Source organism: Miniopterus natalensis, chromosome 2 (genome assembly GCF_054644295.1).
Source record: "Miniopterus natalensis isolate mMinNat1 chromosome 2, mMinNat1.hap1, whole genome shotgun sequence".
Taxonomy (NCBI): domain Eukaryota; kingdom Metazoa; phylum Chordata; class Mammalia; order Chiroptera; family Miniopteridae; genus Miniopterus; species Miniopterus natalensis.
The window spans coordinates 124033061-124054196 of record NC_142082.1 but is presented as its reverse complement, the minus strand read 5'-3'; the positions used below and the strand labels follow the sequence as shown (position 1 = coordinate 124054196).

Below are 21136 nucleotides of genomic sequence, written 5' to 3'. Positions count from 1 at the left end.
GTTTCATCTACAAAATATTTTATTTGTACCAGCCATAATGGATTAGAGTTTATACTACTGATGATTACTTTAGCAAATTGAATATCAACTGACAGTCAATCTAGTCTGTCTACTCTAGATTATCTATGGCAATGGAGAGGAGCGGGGACTCAGCTGGTGTCAGGCAGTCAATCATCTAAATTTCAGTTGTGGGAAGGAAGAGATCCCAATGCATAGTGCATAAAAAAGGAAATCCACAAGGAAATTCAACATTGCCATTGACAAGCCAAAACAGATCATCTATCCCCAGAATAATGGTGAGTTGGTTAAACAGCACCTTGCCCAGTCCAACAGAATTATGTTGAACACCCTATCTAATTTAAGAATAATGAAAAATTAATCAATTCTCCAGAATATTATTAGGGAAGACCTTTGTTATCAAAAGGGCTACTTTCCATATCACCTCTTTGATGTTTAGGCCTTTGAAATGTAAGCATCTATTCCTCTTAAGTAACTGCTTCTTGTGAATTAGGTTGAGATGCATGGTCCCATGTGGCAGAGATAAAACTGAGACAAACACACCAAGCCAAATGATTTGGAGATCCACATTTTGAGGATGAAGGATGGAAAATGGCCAATACCATACCATCACACCATGCAGGGAAACAAAGAAACATTGGCACAAAAGCAACACACAGGCAAAAGAAAATATTGGCACCATCAGCAAAGGGCATTCCCACTAAAGCAGGAAAACTCTATAGACCAGCTATGCAGATATCTACTTGGAATTTATTTAGAAAAGCTACAATCTAACTATCTATAAGCCTGACACAAACACATGTTTTGTGAAGGGGTAGAAGAACTGAAAACTCATGAACATTTGCAGAAAATGAAAATGATTGCCTGCTACCTACGGGACATACTGGTCTATAAAGTATTTAATGGCATGCATTTGAAACTGTGCCTTACCTGATCTGTTATGTTCCAGAAGTCGATTGTCTTTGCCCAGACATGTGTCACTCTGTGTGCTATTGCAGGCCATATTTAATTCGGTCTTGCAAAAAGTAGGTGAGCTTGCCTGAGGGGCAGGAGGGATGTGCTTCTTTCTTTTTCGTGGAAGTTTCTGCTTCGCCATTGCCAAGGAGTAGTACATTCCAAAGTTGTTGACAATGACAGGCACCGGCATGGCTATTGTCAGCACTCCAGCCAGAGCACACAGGGCTCCTACCAGCATCCCTGACCAAGTTTGGGGGTACATATCCCCATAGCCCAATGTAGTCATGGTCACCACAGCCCACCAGAACCCAATAGGAATGTTTTTGAACTGCGTGTGCTCACTAGCTGAAGGGTCGTTAGGTTGAGCGCCTACTCTTTCGGCATAGTAGATCATAGTAGCAAATATCAAAACTCCCAGAGCCAGGAAGATTATCAGCAGCAAAAATTCATTAGTACTAGCTCGAAGGGTATGTCCAAGCACCCTCAGACCTACAAAATGGCGAGTGAGCTTGAAGATTCTCAGGATCCTCACAAATCTTACCACCCTGAGGAAGCCAAGTACATCTTTAGCAGCTTTGGAGGAGAGCCCACTGAGTCCCACCTCTAAGTAGAAGGGCAGGATGGCCACGAAGTCAATGATATTCAAGAGATTTTTGACGAATTCAAGTTTATTGGGGGAAAAAACAATACGGACTAAAAATTCAAAAGTAAACCACACCACACACACTCCTTCTACGTACGTCAAGGCAGGATCCGTTTCGATTTCATATTGTAGAACGACACTTGTACCATTGATGACCGGTTCTGTCTTGTTTTTGACAATATTGAAAGCTTCATGGGTCTCCAGGCAAAAGGTCGTGATTGAAACGAGAATGAAGAATAAAGAAGCAAAAGCAATAAACTGCAGGGAGGGAAAAAGAAATAAAAAAAGAGAGAGTGACCTAAACCGTCATATACTTTGACCCAAACCTAAGAGCATCAAACCCTGTAGAGGAAAAACAGTAAAAGCATATTTGAAGATTTCACTTCGAATGCTGCTCAGGCGAGAGAAGAGATGTACAGGTAACATCAATTAGAGTTGCACGTATAATGTGTCTCAAGTTCTGTTATCAGCTGATAGAGTTAAAAACTTTTGACTTATGTTGGAGAACAATTTCTTGACTGTTTTGTATACCTGTGGAGAGAGCAAAAATATTATTCCCAAAGAATGTTAAAGGGCAACTGACTGAAAAAAATAATAAAAGTAGATGATGGTTCCAGAGACTGTATATGATCCTAGAAGTCTTCATGTATTAGATCGAGTTTTACATCTATAAGGTGCAGTCCACACTGATGGAAACTTGGAAGCCACCCAAATTTCAGTGTAGGTTTTTACCTATAAATAAAATATTCTGGTTATCATGAAGTATGAATGTGAAAAAAAATCACTGAGTTATGTTACTATTTAAAGTATATCAATTTAGGTAAAGACTTATCCAGAAAGGCAAATCTAAGGGAGAAGATAGGCAACAAGGCTAAAGAAAGAGAGAGTTAAGAAACAAATTAAAAGACAATTTTCTTCCTCTCCTGAAAAAGAACTCCAAATGTTTAAGGATCACATTATAAAGTTGCAAGTGTGGGTTTTTTTATTCAACTCTCTCATTTCTTCACTCAATAGTATATGAGTACACACAGCTACCAATACAGAATAATCATAAAAGTTCTCACTTATATAGTTCTTACTTGTACCAGACACTCTTAAAAGCAATTTACATAATTAACTCACATCAATTCTTACGACAACACTATTCCTACTGCATTTTACAGTTCTGGAATATTAAGTCACTTTAACAAAGTCATAAGATACAAAGTGATAGTACCGGAGACACTAACCTGACAAGTTTCACCCCAGATTCTATTCCATTAACTGCCAAACCCTCAAATGTAGAATACAAATATGTTGAAACATTTATCTAGGGATCATGTACCTCTTAATATTAAAGATCAAAAAAAGTTGAAACGCAGTTGTCTGAATGAATGGCACTGTTGCCGTCAGTACCAGAGGCTTTCAAAGTCGCTGGCAGGTTTCTAGTGCTCTTTGATTTAGCAAGTTTATGAGCACCAGGAAACTGTTCCTTCAATGTCTAAACAAATAAATTATTCGGGAGCAAGGGGTCAGCAGTCAAAGGGGAAAGGGGTTCTTATTTGGAAATAATAGGGTACATCCAAAACCCAAAGCTGCTCCCTAATACCTGCCCCTCGACCATGCCATTGAGACGATCTAAGTTTCAAGAAGAGATTGGAACCAATTTTTTTTTTAAAGCTGATTCTCAATGTGAGGGATACAAATCTCACCAAATGTTTAAGAGATATACAAAACGACTAAAAAAATCTTAGGACTTGGGCTATCTGCCTTAAAAAAACACTCAGATTATGGAACTGTCTCCCTGCAGTGTGCCAGTTAGTTCAGCATCATACAGCATTATAAGGCAGGTAATTTTCATGGCTGTGACTTATTTTCCCATGCATATCTTCCAGCTTCCCTTGGTTTTGACACTATGATTTGACTTCTCTTTCCCAGACATATTGTGAGATATTACCTTGTTTTTTCACTCATCTCTCCCTTTGTACAAATAAATACAGTTGTTGTTTTTTTTTTAATTATTCAACTACTTTTTAAAACAGTCTCAATAAGACCCCCTAGATACTTTAAAAGATAACATCTCTGGAGGAAGAATCAATTGCATTTGATTCATACATTACTTCTTAATCAATTCAAAATATTATCTATAGATTTGATAGTCATGTTTGTTTCCGACTCCCCCAGGAATCTTTTGTCATTAGAACCCTGCCAGGGTGTTTACATTGACCCCCAGTCACTCCCCTCACCCTCCACCATCCCCACCTAGTCTCAAGCTTCTCAGGCTATGTGTCAAATGTTTTAGTACATTAATTCTATCGCTGAGGCAGTTAGAGAAATAAGGCAGTTAAAGTAGGCTGCAATTTTATTTCATGTTTCCAGTGTTCCTCAATCAGCATTTTTTCACTAACTGTAGTCTCAAACTCTCTCCACCTACATTCATGTAGTAAATTTAATGGGACATCCCAATATTGCCCTTTCAAAATCAATCCAAGTTCACCAGCCCACCTTCCATACAACAAATACAGTTTATTCGTGAAAATAAAAGATATATATTAAAGTATTTTTAATTTAAAGCACTATGCAAATATTAGAAATCATCATTATACACATTTTAGTATACATACAAAGTATAATTATTACCTCTACAAGCACTAGCAGAACTTGTTTATGTTTATTAAAGGAATTATTATGCTCAGCCAGTGTTGCTCAGTGGTTGAGAAGAGACCCATGCACCAAGAGGTCACTGGGTTCAATTCTCAGTCAGGGCTCGAGTTATGGGCTCAGTCCCCTGTGGGAGGAGTGTGGGAGGCAGCCAATGGATGTTTCTCTCTCATCCATGTTTCCATGTCTCTCTCCGTCTTCCTTCCTCTCTAAAAATCAATGAAAAACATTTTTTTTTAAAAAAAAAGAATTATTATGTTGGCAGGAAAAAGTCAACAGAGTCTTAAGACTATGTTGTACTTAAGACTCTTAAGTAACATGAATCATCTTGTACTTGAAAATCATTTAATTGCCCGCCCATATTCCTAGAAAAGGAGTGTGGCCTAAACATCACATTCATTAAAATGTACTTGGGGAATTTACACAAAGCAAATTCCCTACCTCCATATCAGATGTCAGACTTGTGGGAAGAAGAAATCTGCACTTAGCAAGCTTCCCAGGTGACTGCTATACATAACAGTTTGAAAACCACAGCTGCAGTGATTTTTGCAGCAGATTGATAACACAGGAATAATAAATCATTATTAAATGAATTGGAGAAGTTTTTTTAAGTCCAAGTATTTGTGAAATTTTAAAAGACCCTTAGTAAGAATCGTTTACTACCTCCAACAGAATGGGATGCTTATGCCTATGTGCGTATGTTGTGACATCATTCTGGCTTTAACACAAATACCTGTGAGCAAATGAAGCAACTGAACAGCCTCTAAATAGATACAGTTCTAAGACACAAAACTTTGGAATCCAAAAGTTGTCTGTCTGTTTTTACAAATCATTTGCAACTTGCATTTATCAATATTGTTATTAGCATTACTTAAAGTACAACATCACAACTTTATATTTGTATCATTCTTTGTTGTAATTTTTATAGCTCATTATATCTTTAGCTTTTAAATATGTTCTAAATCTGCTGGAGTGTGACAATACTATAATAGGAAAGTAAAGAGTATAAAAATACACACACAGACTTTGCATCTGGGAGACAATACTCATCTCAGAAGTAGGTGAGTATTTTGCTTTAGAAACCCAGCTAGATAGCTATTTTTCTAGTTGTAAAGACTAAGGACACTAGGTATCATCTAGAATGGGAGAGTTGTAACAGGGAGCCAAATACGCTTTATAATAATTACATGGTAGGAAATTGGAAGCGTGTTTCACAGTGTGGAGGTTTGAAAATAGTTGAATTCTGAAGGAAAGAAAATGGAAAAGGTCTCTAACGACAAGGAGGAAAAGCCCATATTAGGAACGGAAGAAAGGGAGAGATCCCTCCATGGTATAGTTACAGAACATCGGGGTACTAATGAGAATATTAAATTTTAAGATGATAGTCTTTTATACCTTCAGCAAAAGGAGGCTGTACAAAGCAGCTCAGTGTTAACGGTGCTTTGAGTACTGAAGGTATTGGGCCCCGAGAGGACAGAGGGGAGCAGTCAACCATGGGAGGTAAGATACACAGTGAGGTTCGAAAACATGGGATGGTAACAAATAAGAGTGAAAGGTACTCAGGAGACAGTTAGCCTGCATGAAAGTCCTTGGAGATATGGGGAGAGACAGAGCTTTCCATGAAAGGAAGAGTAGGAGCTCAGTTTATTAAGAACTGGTTTTGACTGTCAAATGAAAGGGTGACCCCAGAAGCCTCGAAGACATGGAATTACCTGGAGGCAACACTTGATTGCATTAGCAAGGGATTTCTGCACTTTATCTGAACTTAATTCATGGATAGAGAAATGTCTTCTTTTGTTTCTGACTCGCTGTGTTGAGCTGAAATGGGAAAATATGAGGTTAGACTGAATAATATTAAGAAAAAAATTAAAAAGAAAAGAAATTGGGGGGGAAAAGGTTTTATTCATTTGTTTTCTTCCTCCGGTGAGCTGGGAACTCTTAAAAACTACAGTGATGTCATGTTCATTTTTGTAACTCTTGCTCCTGGCACAGTTGTTAGTATTTAGCATGGCTGGCTGGCTGATTAGAAGGATGGGAGAATTAAAGAAAGAAAGAATAAATGAACAAAATAAGGTAGAGCGCATTCTAATGAAAACAAAAATGATGTAAAAAAGAAGTAACACGTTGAAACAAGAAAGTATAAATATTGAAGCAAAAATGCCAAATTTATAGCAGGAGCAATTTTAACGGGTTTATTTTTCCAAATGTTGCCAATAGGAGCTTCCATTCATTCTGTTAACGGAGCTTGTGTCTTAGCAGGGAGTTGGAAAACAAAATCCCATTGTCATCTCTCTTTATATTCCCCTGTGATAAGGCCACAAGCTTCCATAGGCATTAAATAAAAATAAAGCGAGCGGTGTTAAATAATCACAACTTAGAAACAAGGTATGTCATGTTGACCGAATTCACAGAACTGATATATCATTCCAGGCATTTTCGAATGGAAAGATCCTGCTGAAAGTATTTGCCTGTGAGTGCAATGAGTAGCCACCTTTCCTCCACGAGCCCAGTGTCCATGCTTAGAGACTCAGAGTGCCCAATACCCTTTGTCCAATTAGCAACTATGAAGAAGCAGCTCTGAGTCCAAGTTCTACATAGGAAGGTTATGTCAATCTACCTCAGTGCAAGCATTCAAGTAGGTCTCCAGGTATGTGTAATAGGCTGACAGAAAGCGGGGGTGGGAGGGGAGAGTGAGGTATATTTTTATGTTTCATCATTTTCTTTTTCCTGGTAGTATTAAATATAACTGGATTTGATAACTAATTAGAAAATACCAGAACTCTCAACATGAAAGGAAGACCAGATCCATTAAGTGACCCTACTCTCTGATCCCCGAGCCCAGGATCAAAGATATTGTAGCAATTTCCACACATTTTTGTTAATGATTCCACACATCCATAGAGGTTGTTCAAAGAGGGGGACTGAAACATCTGTCCCCAGAGCAAAGGACAGGGTTTGACCAAAGGCAAGAAGTAGGTGCTCAGTGCTTGTGGCGTTAGTAAAGGAACACATTTTTAAAATATGTTTATTTGGTATGTAAAAATTCCTTTGTCCTTCAGACAGAATCTGTCCTTTAAAAGTCATTTTTCCTCTTAATTCACAATTAGAAACCTCGACATATTTTGGAAACTTAAAGCAACTAAAGAAAAATTAAACGCACCTCTATTTTTTAAATGAAAGGCAGTGAGATCTGGAGGTTAGCATTAATTAATATTTGGAGGTTAGCATTACAGGGAGATTTGTAAGACCAGATACTTAAAATACAAGCTAAGGAATTTCAGTTTTTATTTTTTAATTTTTTTTAAAAAATATATTTTTATTGATTTCAGAGAGGGAAAGGGCGAGGGAGAGAGACAGAAACATTAATGATAAGAGTCACTGATCAGCTGCCTCCTGCATGCCCCTTACTGGGGTTCAAGCCTCCAACCCAGGCGTGTGTCTTGACCATGATCTCCGGACCACAGGTTGATCAACTACTGAGCCACACCAGCCGGGCTGGAATTTCAGTTTTTAAAATTCCTCATGAAGTATATTTATTTTTATTTTATCTTTATTGTTGTAAGTATTACAGATGTCTCGTTTTTTCTCATTGATCCCCTCCACCTGGCATCCACCCCACCCCCAGGTCTTCCCCATACAATGTCTGTGTCCATGGGTTATGCTTATAAATATGTAAGTTATTTGATTTATCTCTCCCCGCCCACTCCTCCCTCCCCACCTTCCCTCTGAGATCCCTCGGTCTGTTCCAGGCTTCTATGTCCCTGGATCAATTTTGTTCATCAGTTTATTTTGTTTATTAGATTCCACATAAGAATGAGATCATGTGGTACTTGTCTTTCTCTGACTGGGTTATTTCACTTAGCATAATACTTTCTAGTTCCCTCCATGCTGTCCCAAAGGATAAGAGATCTTTCTTTTTTATAGCTCCATAGTATTCCATGGTGTAAATGTCCCACAGCTTTTTTATCCACTCATCTACTGATGGGCACTTGGGTTGTTTTAAAATTCCACACAAAGTACATCTATTTTTAGTTTGTATTCTAAGGACACTATATGTTTTCCAAATGGGAATGCTTCATTCTTAGTTTGCCTATTCTGCTTTTCTCTCTTAAATAATGAAATGAAAAAAGCAGGGACTTCAAATATTGACGTATCTGAGCTCATAGGGCTTCCTGATCCAAAATCTCCACTTTGGGAAATTTACTCTGGTAAAAGTACAAGAATATGTGCAGAAGAACATTCACTGAATTATTCTTTGTACAAAACAAAACAAAACAAAACAAAACAAAACAAAACAAAATGTAAGTATCCATAAGTTGATGGTCTGTTCATAATTCAGCATTACAAAGAGTGACATAGCTCAATACACACTGATAAGGAATAATCTCCAATGAAATATTAAACAAACTAAAAAAACAGGCTGTAGCACAACATATGCAGTCTGACCCCATTTCTTTATGTATAGCTAATGCCTACAAATAAATAGAAACACTATATCCTCAGCACTGGTAATGTCTGGGTGTAAGAGTGACATTGGGTGAGTGCCTCATTAATGGGCAATTCTGATTCCACAAAAGTTTAATTGTTTACAAAAATTTTAATCATGTATTGTATGTTTAACTTTCAAACAAAATTCAAAGAAAATAACAACCCAGACAGGATTAAACCTAGATCTTTATTCTTAGGGACCATTTAGCTGCTTTTACTAGCCTGTAGAAGTTACACATTGGCAGTTTGCGCTTTTTCTTGTTTTCTACAGCATCTCAAGCGTGGCGGAAGCTCTTAATTATGTATGTGTTCAAGTCCCACACACTAGCTTTGCCGTAATTAACAAGTGAGGTGCTGTTCACAGAACTACGGTCTCTAGAGAGAGAAAAAGGCTCTTTCATTAGTAAGTCTGTCCTCAAGGGCCAGCCAAATGGGGACAACTAGTGCCCGTATCTCCTCTTTCCATGCAGAGTTGAAAATTACTTCAGATTCTCCTTAGGCTGGTAAAATGAATTTTTCTTCATCCAAGTTTTACCATTTAAAGGAGTTCCACAAACTCGGCTGCATTTACGGTACTGAATTATATTGGAGAAGGCTGATCTTTCTTCAATGGGGCACACACATACATGATTACCAATTTCAGAAGTCAGTGAAGATGAAGATTACCCTTCAGGTATGTGTATATAATCACCTGTGTTTATAACACATTATATGTTTATATCTACATCTGCATGTAAAATATGTTTAGTGTATGGATGGGTATGTATTAAATGTGTAGTATAAATTATATATAGGTATAAAAATAGATGTTAGAAATATAACATTTAGATTCTTCAAGTCAAGAAAACATACCCAAATATTACTTTTGACCTCTGAGATTTATGTGGCCTCTGATAAATATGTCCATGTATGTTTTCTGGTATCCTTGTCCAATAGAAATACACCCCATTCCTTCTATATTGTTTTTTCTAGGCTACAGAATGATCTCATTGAAATTTTGGACAGTTAAGGCCTATCCACTCACACCCAATTGTAATTTTCCAGGATACAGGAAAGGGGGCCTATACATATATTAATATTATCGCAATGAATTATGGTGTTCAAAGTTAGGTAACTGGAATTAAAAGTCATCAAATATGAATATGCAGTATCGTTTTTCTTCTCTAAGTCTTGCAATAAAATTTAAAGCGTTTGAGTAATTAATACATTTCATAAAAATAATTTTTTATATTTGCTTCATTAGACAAGATAAATTCAACACTTTTCAGTCATAAAAATGATAACAGATTACAAATAATTATTTGACAATATAAACATGAATTGTAATTTCTAAATTTCCATTACTGAAAGTTCCCCCCAAAAGTGTCTATCTTTAATATATATTAATTCATTCTAAATGTATTTTTTAAATGGTTCAATTTGCCTTTGAATGGTGTGACTTACACTACCATGATCTAGGATTACTTAGAGGGCCACAATTTTAGTCCTATCTACAATCCCCATATATCTTTCATGAGGCTAACAATCACTTTCCAAAAGGAATTATTCAAGAATCTTTGGTTTTATTTAGTTGAAAGTGAGGGTGGTGAAGTAATGATAAAGTTGCTGGTGAAAGGAAGTGACTAGCTTACAAACACCTGCCAGAGGTTTGCTGATTTATATATAACAGTTTCTTTCAACACTATGGCACTGTGGTTATAACATACCCTAGACAGTGCCATGTATGCCTGTCTACCCTATGTAGACGCAAAAGGGGCCACATAAAAAAACCTGACAAGCTCAGGGGAGCCCTGCATGGTGGCCTTACAAACTCAGAGACCAGAAGTAACCACATAAGATGGTTTGAACAGAAAAGTTCCTAATTAAGTGAGTCATGGTGAGTAGTCACCTCCTAAGCCAGTAGCTTCCTTGACAAAGGTCAATCTTTAAGTGAGCCAGTTTATTGTCTTTCTGCATCTAAGATAATATAATTTTTATAATATACCTTTGGAGATCTTTTTTCTGTACCCCTCAGGGTACAACCTCCCAGCAAAGCAGGAGACCACAGAACCCCTCATTTTTATATCTATGTGCTGAAAATTGTTACCTATCCTATACCCACCAGTGTAAAAGAAGTGTGTGTCTCTCTGTTTCACTCTTTCTCCAATCCCAGAGATTTCCCTGCTTTGCTTTCTCCCACCTCCCTATTTTACCGCAAATGGATCTCATGTAACCTCCCCTCCCCTTACGTCTCCTCCTTTGATTCTGATGTATAAAATAAACTGAAAACTGCCATTCTCTGGGGCAAAATTGCAACCCATTGAGATTTTGTTTCCGGCAATTGCAGTCAGACAAAGGAGGTTCAAATCAACTCATAAAAATTCTCTACAGATTGGGACGTTTCTGACACTGACACGTGCAGTACCACTTCTGCTGGTCCAGGGACACCAAAGGGTGTCCCAAGCTTCAGTCTCAAATATTATTGCTCTATTTTTCCTATACAGTATACTTGCTCAGTAATCCTTTCTAAAAGCACGCCATTATGCCCACATAGTCAAATACTGAGAGTCTGCCCCACCACAGCTCCCAAGAGGCTGGTCCTTCCTCCACACATATTTACATATTTAAGTTTGGACTTCAGTGCTCTTTCTTTCTCAAGTTCATTTTGTTGAGTGGATATTTGCTTTTCCTGGCTACACAGCCTAGATCAGGAACCTCCAGTCCACTCTAGCCTACTTCAGCAGGTATCCCTATGTGGCCTCAGAAAACTAAAGTCTCAGGGGTTCCTCCTTGGCCTGAAGGTCTTGAGCACACTTGCAAATAGTTTCAAATTCTTCCCAGAGGGCAGAGGCAAATTTCTGTATTCCACAAAACAGAAGTTCCTGTGTAACTTGTAATTTTTTTTACAAGAAGTAGAAAAGTCATTTTTAAAAACCGGAGAGGAGTGATTGGCTATGTAATTGGAAATCCAGTAGAAGTGGACATTAACGTTGCTTGCCTTAGCAATTTAACTGTATCAACAGCTATCAAAGTATGATCTGGGGATTTCTAGCGAATCTGAGACCTTTCTAGGGACTCATAAAATCAAAATTAGTTTTACAATAATACAATTTTTTTTTGCCTTTTTCCTCTCCTTGTATCACTAGTTTACAGGGGAGTTTATACAACATGTGATCCCACAACAGAGTGAATGCTCAAGTAGATAAGAGATTCAAGCCCATCTTCTATCAAGCCAGACATGAGATTTACAAAAAGATAATACAATGTCACATTCTCACTTTATATTTTCCTTTTAGAGATTTTTCAAAAATTATTTTTCATGAAATGTGTGTTTTCTCACTCTCAAATGTTAATCTCCTCTAGAAAACCCCCTCACAGACACACTTAGAAATAATGTATTATCAGCTACCTGGGCATCCCTTAGTTTAGTCAAGTTGACACACAAAATTAACCATCACAGTGATGATTACACATTTTATTTTTGATGGTTTCAAAGGAACTTCAAACTCTACTTGCCCAATATATTGCTCAAATCTAATCTTCTTATTCCATTATATAAGTCCGTTATTTTGAACCATCAATTACCAATTAACCAACTTAGTACTTAGACTCCTTTTTCTTCCCCAACACCTCCATCTGTTGAATCACTGAATCCTGCAGTCTCAGACTTGAAATATCTCTAGTATTTTTCCCTCATCTCTCCATTCCCAGTGCCAGTGGGTTAACTTTTAATTTGCCTTTAATTCGCTTTTCCTGGAGTACTAGGAATAAGCACTCCTTTGAGGGAACAAATGTGATTTTGCCATTCATCTGCTTAAAATAGTTTAATGGCTCCCAATTACAGGGTAACCCACAGTGCTCTTAATATGTTATTCAAGAAATGTCTTTCTGTGAACCTTGCCTACCTTTCTACTGTGAATTTTACCTTCCTCTGTGATGTACAGGTGCTCCAATCCTCATGCCTCTGCACATGCACTTCTCTCGGAAATACACCTCTGTCCTTTGTATGAATGACAAGCAAAGAACTACTTAGTATTCAAGACTCAGCTCAGAAATCAATTGATCTTTGAAAAAAAATCCCTGGAATCTGAGCAAAATTAAGCACTTTCTTGTAGTTACTTATTCATATCTCTACTGTAGCACTTACCTCATTTCTGTAACATTTTATTTGCTGATCCTTTGATAGAATAGAAGCTTGTGTCAGCAGGAATTTGTATTTGTATTTTATGTCAAGGGAGGCTGAGTTGGTGCTTAATAAATATTGACAAGAAGTAATAGCAAAGACTATGGTCACACCAAGCATAAGGCTTAATACCATTTTAATTCATTTATTTACACCCATACTTCCCCTTGATTGATTTTTTAAGAAGCTTATGAAGACAACAGCATAGGAAGAAAAATATAAACTTTTACTTATAGTAATAAAACTATAGTATAAGACTAGTAGAAGAGTAATAAAGAAATCGATTGGCAGTCTGAGTGACAGGAGCAGGGCGATGTCAGAGATGAAAAGAGAGTGCTTCAAGGAGGGGGGATTAACATCGTGGCAATTTCTGCAGAGTTCAAAGAAGATAAAAATAGAGAAAGGCCTATTGGATGAGAGGATTAGGCCATCATTAGTTTCTCTTGGTGAACAGTTTTAGGGAAAAAAGAGGAGAAAATCCGTATTTCGGGATTAACAAGTTAGTGAGTGTTGAGAAGTATGAGTGGCAAGTAAAGACACACACACACACACACACACACACACACACACACACACACACACACACTACTCATTCACAAGGGTTTGAGTCAGTTTTGTCCATAGAGACCATTACAAATTTAAACACTTTTCTGGCTCTTCTCTAAGAATAAAGAAAATGGGCTAATTCTAGAAAATATAAAAAGGTAATACAGCACAGGACCATATTTTTGAAAATGTAAAGAACTTAGTAATGAAAGCTAATATCAAATATCTCTGAATACTATTACCAAAATTGTTTAAATAGATATTTTCTACGCACAATCCATTGGCAAGCTACCTGATTGTTTTGTATTGTTTTTAGCTAATTCTACCCCCCGCCCAAATCTAGCTGTGTCGCCATTGTCCTAAGAGGCATCAGGAAAGTAAGAAATTCAGAGGCATGTCACTGATAAGAGTTCTACAGGATTAATAAGTAATAATAGAAAAGTTAGTAGTAGCCCTACCGGGTGTGGCTCAGCGGTTGAGTGTCAACCTAGGAGCCAGGCAATCAGGGTTCGATTCCCGGTCAGGGCACATGCCCGGGTTGGAGGCTCAATCAATGACTCTCTCATCATTGATGTTTCTATCTCTCTTTCTCCCTCTCCTTTCCTCTCGCTGAAATCAATAAAGATAAAATATATATATGAAAAAATAATAATAATAAAAAAAAGAAAAACCAGTAATAGCTTTAAGATCCTGGAAGCAATGCTGCCTTTGCCATTTAAAAGATCACAACCCTAATGAATAAAATGTATGTGATTTTTCTTCTAAAAATAACAGCACTACTAATACTAATAGGTAATATTCAGTCAGCACATTTGTCCTAAAAAATTTTTTTTCATCTCATTTAATCCTGCAAACATATTGCATAGTAGATTCTATTATTCCATTTTACAGAGAAGCAAACTGAGGCAGAAAGACAAAGGTCAAAGCTCTCCGTTTTGTTAACATATTGCTTCTCTGATTATCTTTTTTCCTACAAGAATTTTCAACTCTACGAAACACAAATATTTAGATAACAAGTATTATAAAGTGTTTTCTGCACATATATGCATGTAAACACACACACAGCACATGCTAAATTTTGGTCATCAATAATGCAAAAACAATAAAGCCAGGAAAGTGAAATTCCTAGGCTTTATTCCTGATTTGTGTGAAGGATCTTTATATATAGCACTTTTTCAAGGTCTTTATAAAATAAATGGTTTAGTAGCCAAATGCTGATTCTAAATAAGAGAAGATAACTAAGCAAATGAGTTTCAGGATAAAAAGTAATTATACTGCCATCATTTGAACAAAGTTAACTATACATTTTGAGCCTGAAGTATCCAAGGAACTCTGAAACTTGCATGAATGGACATCTGTGGGTTGGGTTCTTTTTCCTTTACATGCTTCTCTTTTAATCTCTATTTTCTAGCTAGAGAAAGAAATGGTTGTTTTCATAGCTTATTTAGCTAATTTCAGAGCTTTCAGAGCATGGTTTACAGGACTTGCCCTTGATAAAGAGACATCAGAGGGAAAGCTTCTGAATATTTAATAGAGCTAGAAAATACTACATTTAATATTCTCTTGAGTTCGCACAGTGCTGACTTAGAAGGAAACCTAAAGTGTCTCTTTTCTACACGTAGAATCTCAAAAATGCAGTCAGGAAAGCATTCTCTAACATGACACCCACAACTGGAATGTTACATTCCTAAAGGTAAAATGTTCTTTTAAAATATGTTTGAAAGCTTAGTGAATTGGGAAAACATAACTGAACTGTGCTTTACAGTTTTGTTCATGTTCTATATTTATCACTTTATTATTTCTTTTTAAAATTTCAACAATATGGCAATAGCCAGAATTTTATCTAGGCTTTGTTTATTTTGTTCTGCTTTGTCATTTTTGTTTTGTTTGAGTAAAGGAAAATTTTAGGAATACTAAGCAAGTCAGCTATCTAATATCACTTAACAGTTTTTGCACATCCAGTACGCTTTGTCGATTTTAAGAATGCGAATACCCTGCCTGGCCAGTGTGGCTTAATGGTTGAGTGTCAACCCATGCACCAAGAGGTCACTGGTTTGATTCCTGGTCAGGACACATCCCAGGTTGCAGGCTTGATCCTCAGTAGGGAGCATGCAGAAGGCAGCTGATCAATGTTGAAAAGAATGTGAAAATTCCTTTAAACAGGTAAGCTTTTGAAGGAAGTAAGACTGGGGAAGGAATCCCTCTCTCATTGAAAGTCCCTTTAAATTGGTTATAGTCCTTCATGGGATTTTTTTTTAATGCCCTACAGTTTTGTTTTTCTCTGTTCTGCAATTTCTTTATAGGTCATGCAAGACTCTATAATTCAATTCAATAAATATTTCTTGTCCAACTATTAAGTTGAAGGCTCTCTGCGGTGAGTTATGGTGAAACCAAGATAAGTTATTGTGCACAAGGAGCATGTAATCTATTTTGTGGGAATGATATAAAAAAATAAATACCTCAAATAAAGGTAAAATATAGCTCATTCAATAAGAAACAAAATGCTTAAAAGTCAGCCATCAACCCACCTCAGTCTGCCTTCCAGTCATATTTCTCCAGTTGGAATAGCTAGTTCTTGTGGAGGTCATCAGCTCTAAGTCCATTTCCAATTTCAATAGATATATTTTGTACACTATCTCAAAAGCAGTAAAAACTAAAGGTGCTCTCCCTTTGAGACACTCTCACTAAATGAATTCCAGCATACTATTTTCTTCTGATTTTCTTCCCACTTCTCTGGAAAATACCTTCCAGTTTTCTTGGCTTGGTACTCTCCTCCACCTGATCCCCAAATGTGAGAGACATAGAGTTTGGCTCCAGACCTTTTTCTATGTTTAGGTGCCGTGGTATGGTGCAATTATTAAAACCTACATTTGTTTGCTTGTGATTCCAAATTTATATCTCCAGCCCTGACTCCACTGAGCTTTATTTAGGCTGCTTTCTTGCTCAGTTGCTTTCTTGTCATTGCCAGAGGGCATGATGTCAAATAGGTTAAGCACATTTTCTTTCTTTCTTTCTTTCTTTCTTTCTTTCTTTCTTTCTTTCTTTCTTTCTTTCTTTCTTTCTTTCTTTCTTTCTTTCTTTCTTTCTTTCTTTTTCTTTCCTTCCTTCCTTCCTTCCTTCCTTCCTTCCTTCCTTCCTTCCTTCCTTCCTTCCTTCCTTCCTTCCTTCCTTCCTTCCTTCCTTCCTTCCTTCCTTCCTTCCTTCCTTCCTTCCTTCCTTCCTTCCTTCCTTCCTTCCTTCCTTCCTTCCTTCCTTCCTTCCTTCCTCTCAAATCTGTTCTTCCCCCGCATCCTATTTACCACAGTAAATGGAACACTGTCACTCAGGTCAAAACTGAGAGGTCACCTTGGTGCCTCCCTTTTCCTCCTCACTTCACTGCCTAATCCACTAACTCACCAGAGTCCAAGCGACAATCACCTGAGAAATTATCATAGTCACCTAATTAGTCTCTTTGTTCCCATGCTTCTACATGGTCGTAGTCATCTATTGCTTATAAATATCACTCCGAAAACACTGCAACTTCAAACAACAAATGTTCATTATCTCAATTTCTTATCAGCCAGGGGGTGTGTGTGGGTCTGGCTCGGGGCCTCTCGTGATTTGCAGTCAAGATTCTGGTCAGCAGTTGTGGTCATCTGAAGGTTTAACTGGGGCTGGAAGATCTGCTTCCAAGGTAGTTGGCAGATCTCAGTGCCTCACTATCTATTGAGAGAAGACCTCAGTTTCTTACCACGGGGCCTCTCTATAAGGCTCCTTGAGTGTCTTCACAATATCACATGTCAGTGCCTTCCCCAGAGTGAGGGATCCAAAAGAGAGAGAGCACAAGGCGGAGAATGTGGTACCTTTATGACCTAGTCTCAGAAGTTACTTTATACACCATCACTTTCTCTATATTCTATTTGTTAGAAACTCATCACTAAGTCCAACATCCAAATGGGGAAAATTAAATTCTACCTCTTGGGGCAAAAAACAGAATATCAAAAGTTAGAGAAATATTTTAAAACCACCAGAGCCTTGCTTTGCCCAGAGTTCAGGGCCTTTACATAAAATAACTCCAAGACCATTGTGACATGCAGTCAAGTGGAACAAAAAGTTTAAGCAGATGAGTAAGTTCCAGAATTGTGAATTTGTGTGAATATTGATGGAGAGAATAGCATTAAAAGTCTAGGGGGAAAGCCTGATGTTAACAAGAAAAACTGGAGGAGATTCAGAAATTCTGTGGGTAATTTGAATGAGAATGGACAGCCTAAATGGAAAAAACACAGCTGGGAACTTTACTTCAAATGAGGAAACCTTCAGACCGTCATATAAACTTAGGAGGGATCAGTAATTGAAAGCAACTTCAGGAAAATTTAGGTTTCATTTAGGCAAGGAAGGAGAATGACAGGAAAGTGAACTATTATCTGGATATATTAGTCTGCTCAAGCAGTTATAACAAAATACCAAAGGCTAAGTGACTTAAAACAGCAGAAACTTAGTCTCTCATAGTTCTGGAGGCTGGAAGTCTAAGTTTGAGGTGTTGCCAGGGTGCATTTCTAGTAAGACCACTCCTCCTGACTTGCAGATCAATACCTTATCCCTGTGTCCTCACATGGCGGTTCTGTGTGTGTTCATTCCTGGAATCTCTTTTCTTATAAGAACAGGCCTATTAGATTAGGGTCCCATCATTATAGCCTCATTTAAACTTAGTTACGCTTTTAAACTCTGTCTTCAAATATAGTCACATTGGCAGTTGGGGCTTCAACATATGAATTTTGGGGGCAAGAGGGAGAAAAAATTCAGTCCATACCACTGAATTAATTTGTTGTAAGAATGGATGGCAGGTTTCATGGGACCAGGTAGAAGAAGAGAAGAGTAGCATGGCCCAGGTTGTTGTAGGCACAGCAAGGAATTAGAATAGATGTTAAGAGGGTGGGAACATCTGGAAAGGAGGGCACAGATTCAGATTCAGGAATACAGTAGCTCAGGAACAGTGGGATGCTGGTCTACAAGCAAAAAAAAATTACCAGCAGTAAGATGAGATGGAGAAACTCCCTTGTTGCATGAGTATTATGAGAAGTTGGAAATCAGAAGTCATTAAATGTTCAACTCACATATTAATAAATTTTATTTGAATTGGTACCAAATTATTAGCCTTCCCAGAGTATCTGTCTGCCTTGTCTGATCCTGGGTGGGCAGTTATTCAGCATAAAAAATGATTTTCAACATCAAGAACGGGAGGCACAGGACAATGCTAGGTGTGTGCTGGCAACAGGCTCAGGGTGCAGAGCTGAACAGGCAGAAGGCTGTCATTTCATAAACTTTGTGAACTAAGTCGCCTCAAATATTTCATTCAGTATACAATAATTAACAATGTAAATTCAATAAAATATTTGAAATCCTTAAGTTTCTTATTATATATTTTGGAAGCAGAAGGTGCATGTGGACGAGACAGAACACATCCTTTCACTTGTTTTTCCTGATGAGAAGCAGTGAGGGTAATCAGGGGCAAAGGCAAGACTCCTCAAGTCCACACTTCCTCACCAAGGTGTTAATTTCCACATACAATTATTATTTTTCCCCAACAAATGATTCACAGCAATTTGGATGAATTTTGAAACTTTACAACAAACCCTTTCATAATTTTCACTTCTTGCTGTTAAAAAATGATTTCGTAACTTTTAGGGCCTAAAACAGGAATATAATAAAAAAAAACTTTGCGTCATGTTTAAAAATTTTATTTATATTTCTAAAACTGGACTGATTCCAAGATAGATAAATTCTTAGAAGCAAAGATTGAAATATGTGTCACTTAATCGCTATTAAATTCTTTTTTGAAATAACCTCTCATTAGCTCCTTTATTCCTTTATTTCATTACTAAAGTGCTATTAATTGCAATCTCTCCTATTAGATTCTAAAAGATTCTAAAGCCAGAAGCCAGATTAGATAACCAGTATCACTTCCCCATAACACCTTTTATCTTTCATCATGCAGCTCCATGCTATAAATGTGACTATTTTAATGAAGTGATCCAATTACCCTTGAAATAATAACTTTTTACTTTTGGGGAAAATATACTAAATTTCGCTGATCAAGAAGTATATTAAGTGTTCCATGTAACTGTAGTAGAAAGACTGAATAAATATTTCTCTAAATCATATGGATTATAGAGAAGATACAGACATGGCACGCCCAATTTTTTGTTACTGTTACTCGAAGACAGGTTTAAATTTCTTCCACTGAATTTTTGCTCTGGTATTATCAGCAGTGACAAGTGTTTTCAACCACACTGATGCTCTCAAAAGTGGACTTTAAAATGACAATAGAACTTACGCTCAATAATATCATTTCCAAGTTTATCTCTCCTGACAGGGTATATCACCTTTTAACTTTGAATGTGACTGATAAGAAAATGTTCTCTTTCTCTTTTTAATTTTGAAGTTTCATGCTTGAATTTGTGGAATAATGCTCCATGAAAATATACAATTTACCACTTTACTCAAAGCGAAATTTCCTAGTATGCATTATTTAAATTGTGAGCATATACACTTCACTTTATACTGGTGTGTGTATAGCATAGCTCCAACAAATATTATATGAAGGTTTTATAAACTTATGAAACTGTGAGTATATTTTTCCAAATTATATAGGCAACTAGATAGGTGGGAAAGAAAAACTAAAATCAGTGAATTTATTATATGAGCATCTAATAATCTTTATTCACTAATTTAGTTTTCTTATTAGCTAGAATTATATGACAAAAACAGAAATACAAAATTAAATATAATGATCAGACCTTGAAAAAATGGATTTCAATGGTATCATAAGATGGAACCACTGGGAGTCAATGAATCCCTACTAGAGATTTGAACAGTAACAGTTGACAATTACTGGCTCAGTTTCTTCAAAAGAACCTAACAGCAGTGAGAACGTAGTGATTCAAAGTATTGTTGTGCCTCTGGTTAAGTCCCAGTTAGATCTAATTCTAATGACACTTTTGAAATTAATGAACGTGATTTTTTTACTTAAAGTTAAATATTGACAGTTTTATAAATATTATAAATATATGACATATATTTACGATATTACCAGCTATCATTAGTTTTCTCTACAATTTTAACTTTATAAATATTCAAAAACAGCATTCGATATGGTCAGGCTTCCCTTGACCTTTTAAAGTAAGATTATATTCATGTTTCAATTTGCTGCACATGCCTTCTGCACCAATTAAAACAATGTGAAATTTATCATCAAAACTTTATCTTGAAATAATATTAAATATATGACTATTAAAAGTAAGATATTGTTCTTCTTTTATAAAAAAAATATGAGAGTAACTCAAGAAGACCTAACTTTATGATAGTAATATTTTCTTTTCAGACTTCTTCATCATTTTCTGACTTCTTCAACACAGCACTATTTTTTATGGTTAACCAATATTAAGGTGTCACAATAAAATTTATTCTCTGCATTGTTAAATTTCACTACAAATTTTGCTGTTACATAATTTCTAATATAGTTACAATTAATATTTTTCTACAAAGACAAAGGCTGAACTATAATGTGTTCCTTACACCATCGGGAGTAATAGTGTTTTTTTTAATACAGCAGTTTCACTTATAAATTTGGATTATATGGATGTCAAAACTCATGACTAAATTAAAGTTCTCTAGATAATTTAAGCTTTTGGGTTATAACTGGT

General features: G+C 36.6%; 1 protein-coding gene across 1 annotated transcript in view; it reads right to left on the bottom strand.

Moving 5' to 3' along the window:
- KCNC2 (potassium voltage-gated channel subfamily C member 2) overlaps positions 1 to 21136 on the bottom strand; it is a 140630-nt gene that overhangs the window by 8889 nt on the left and 110605 nt on the right. The window contains exon 2 of the mRNA XM_087813757.1: positions 949 to 1876. Coding sequence (XP_087669883.1) covers positions 949 to 1876 — 928 coding nt within the window. The remainder of the gene's footprint in view (positions 1 to 948; positions 1877 to 21136) is intronic.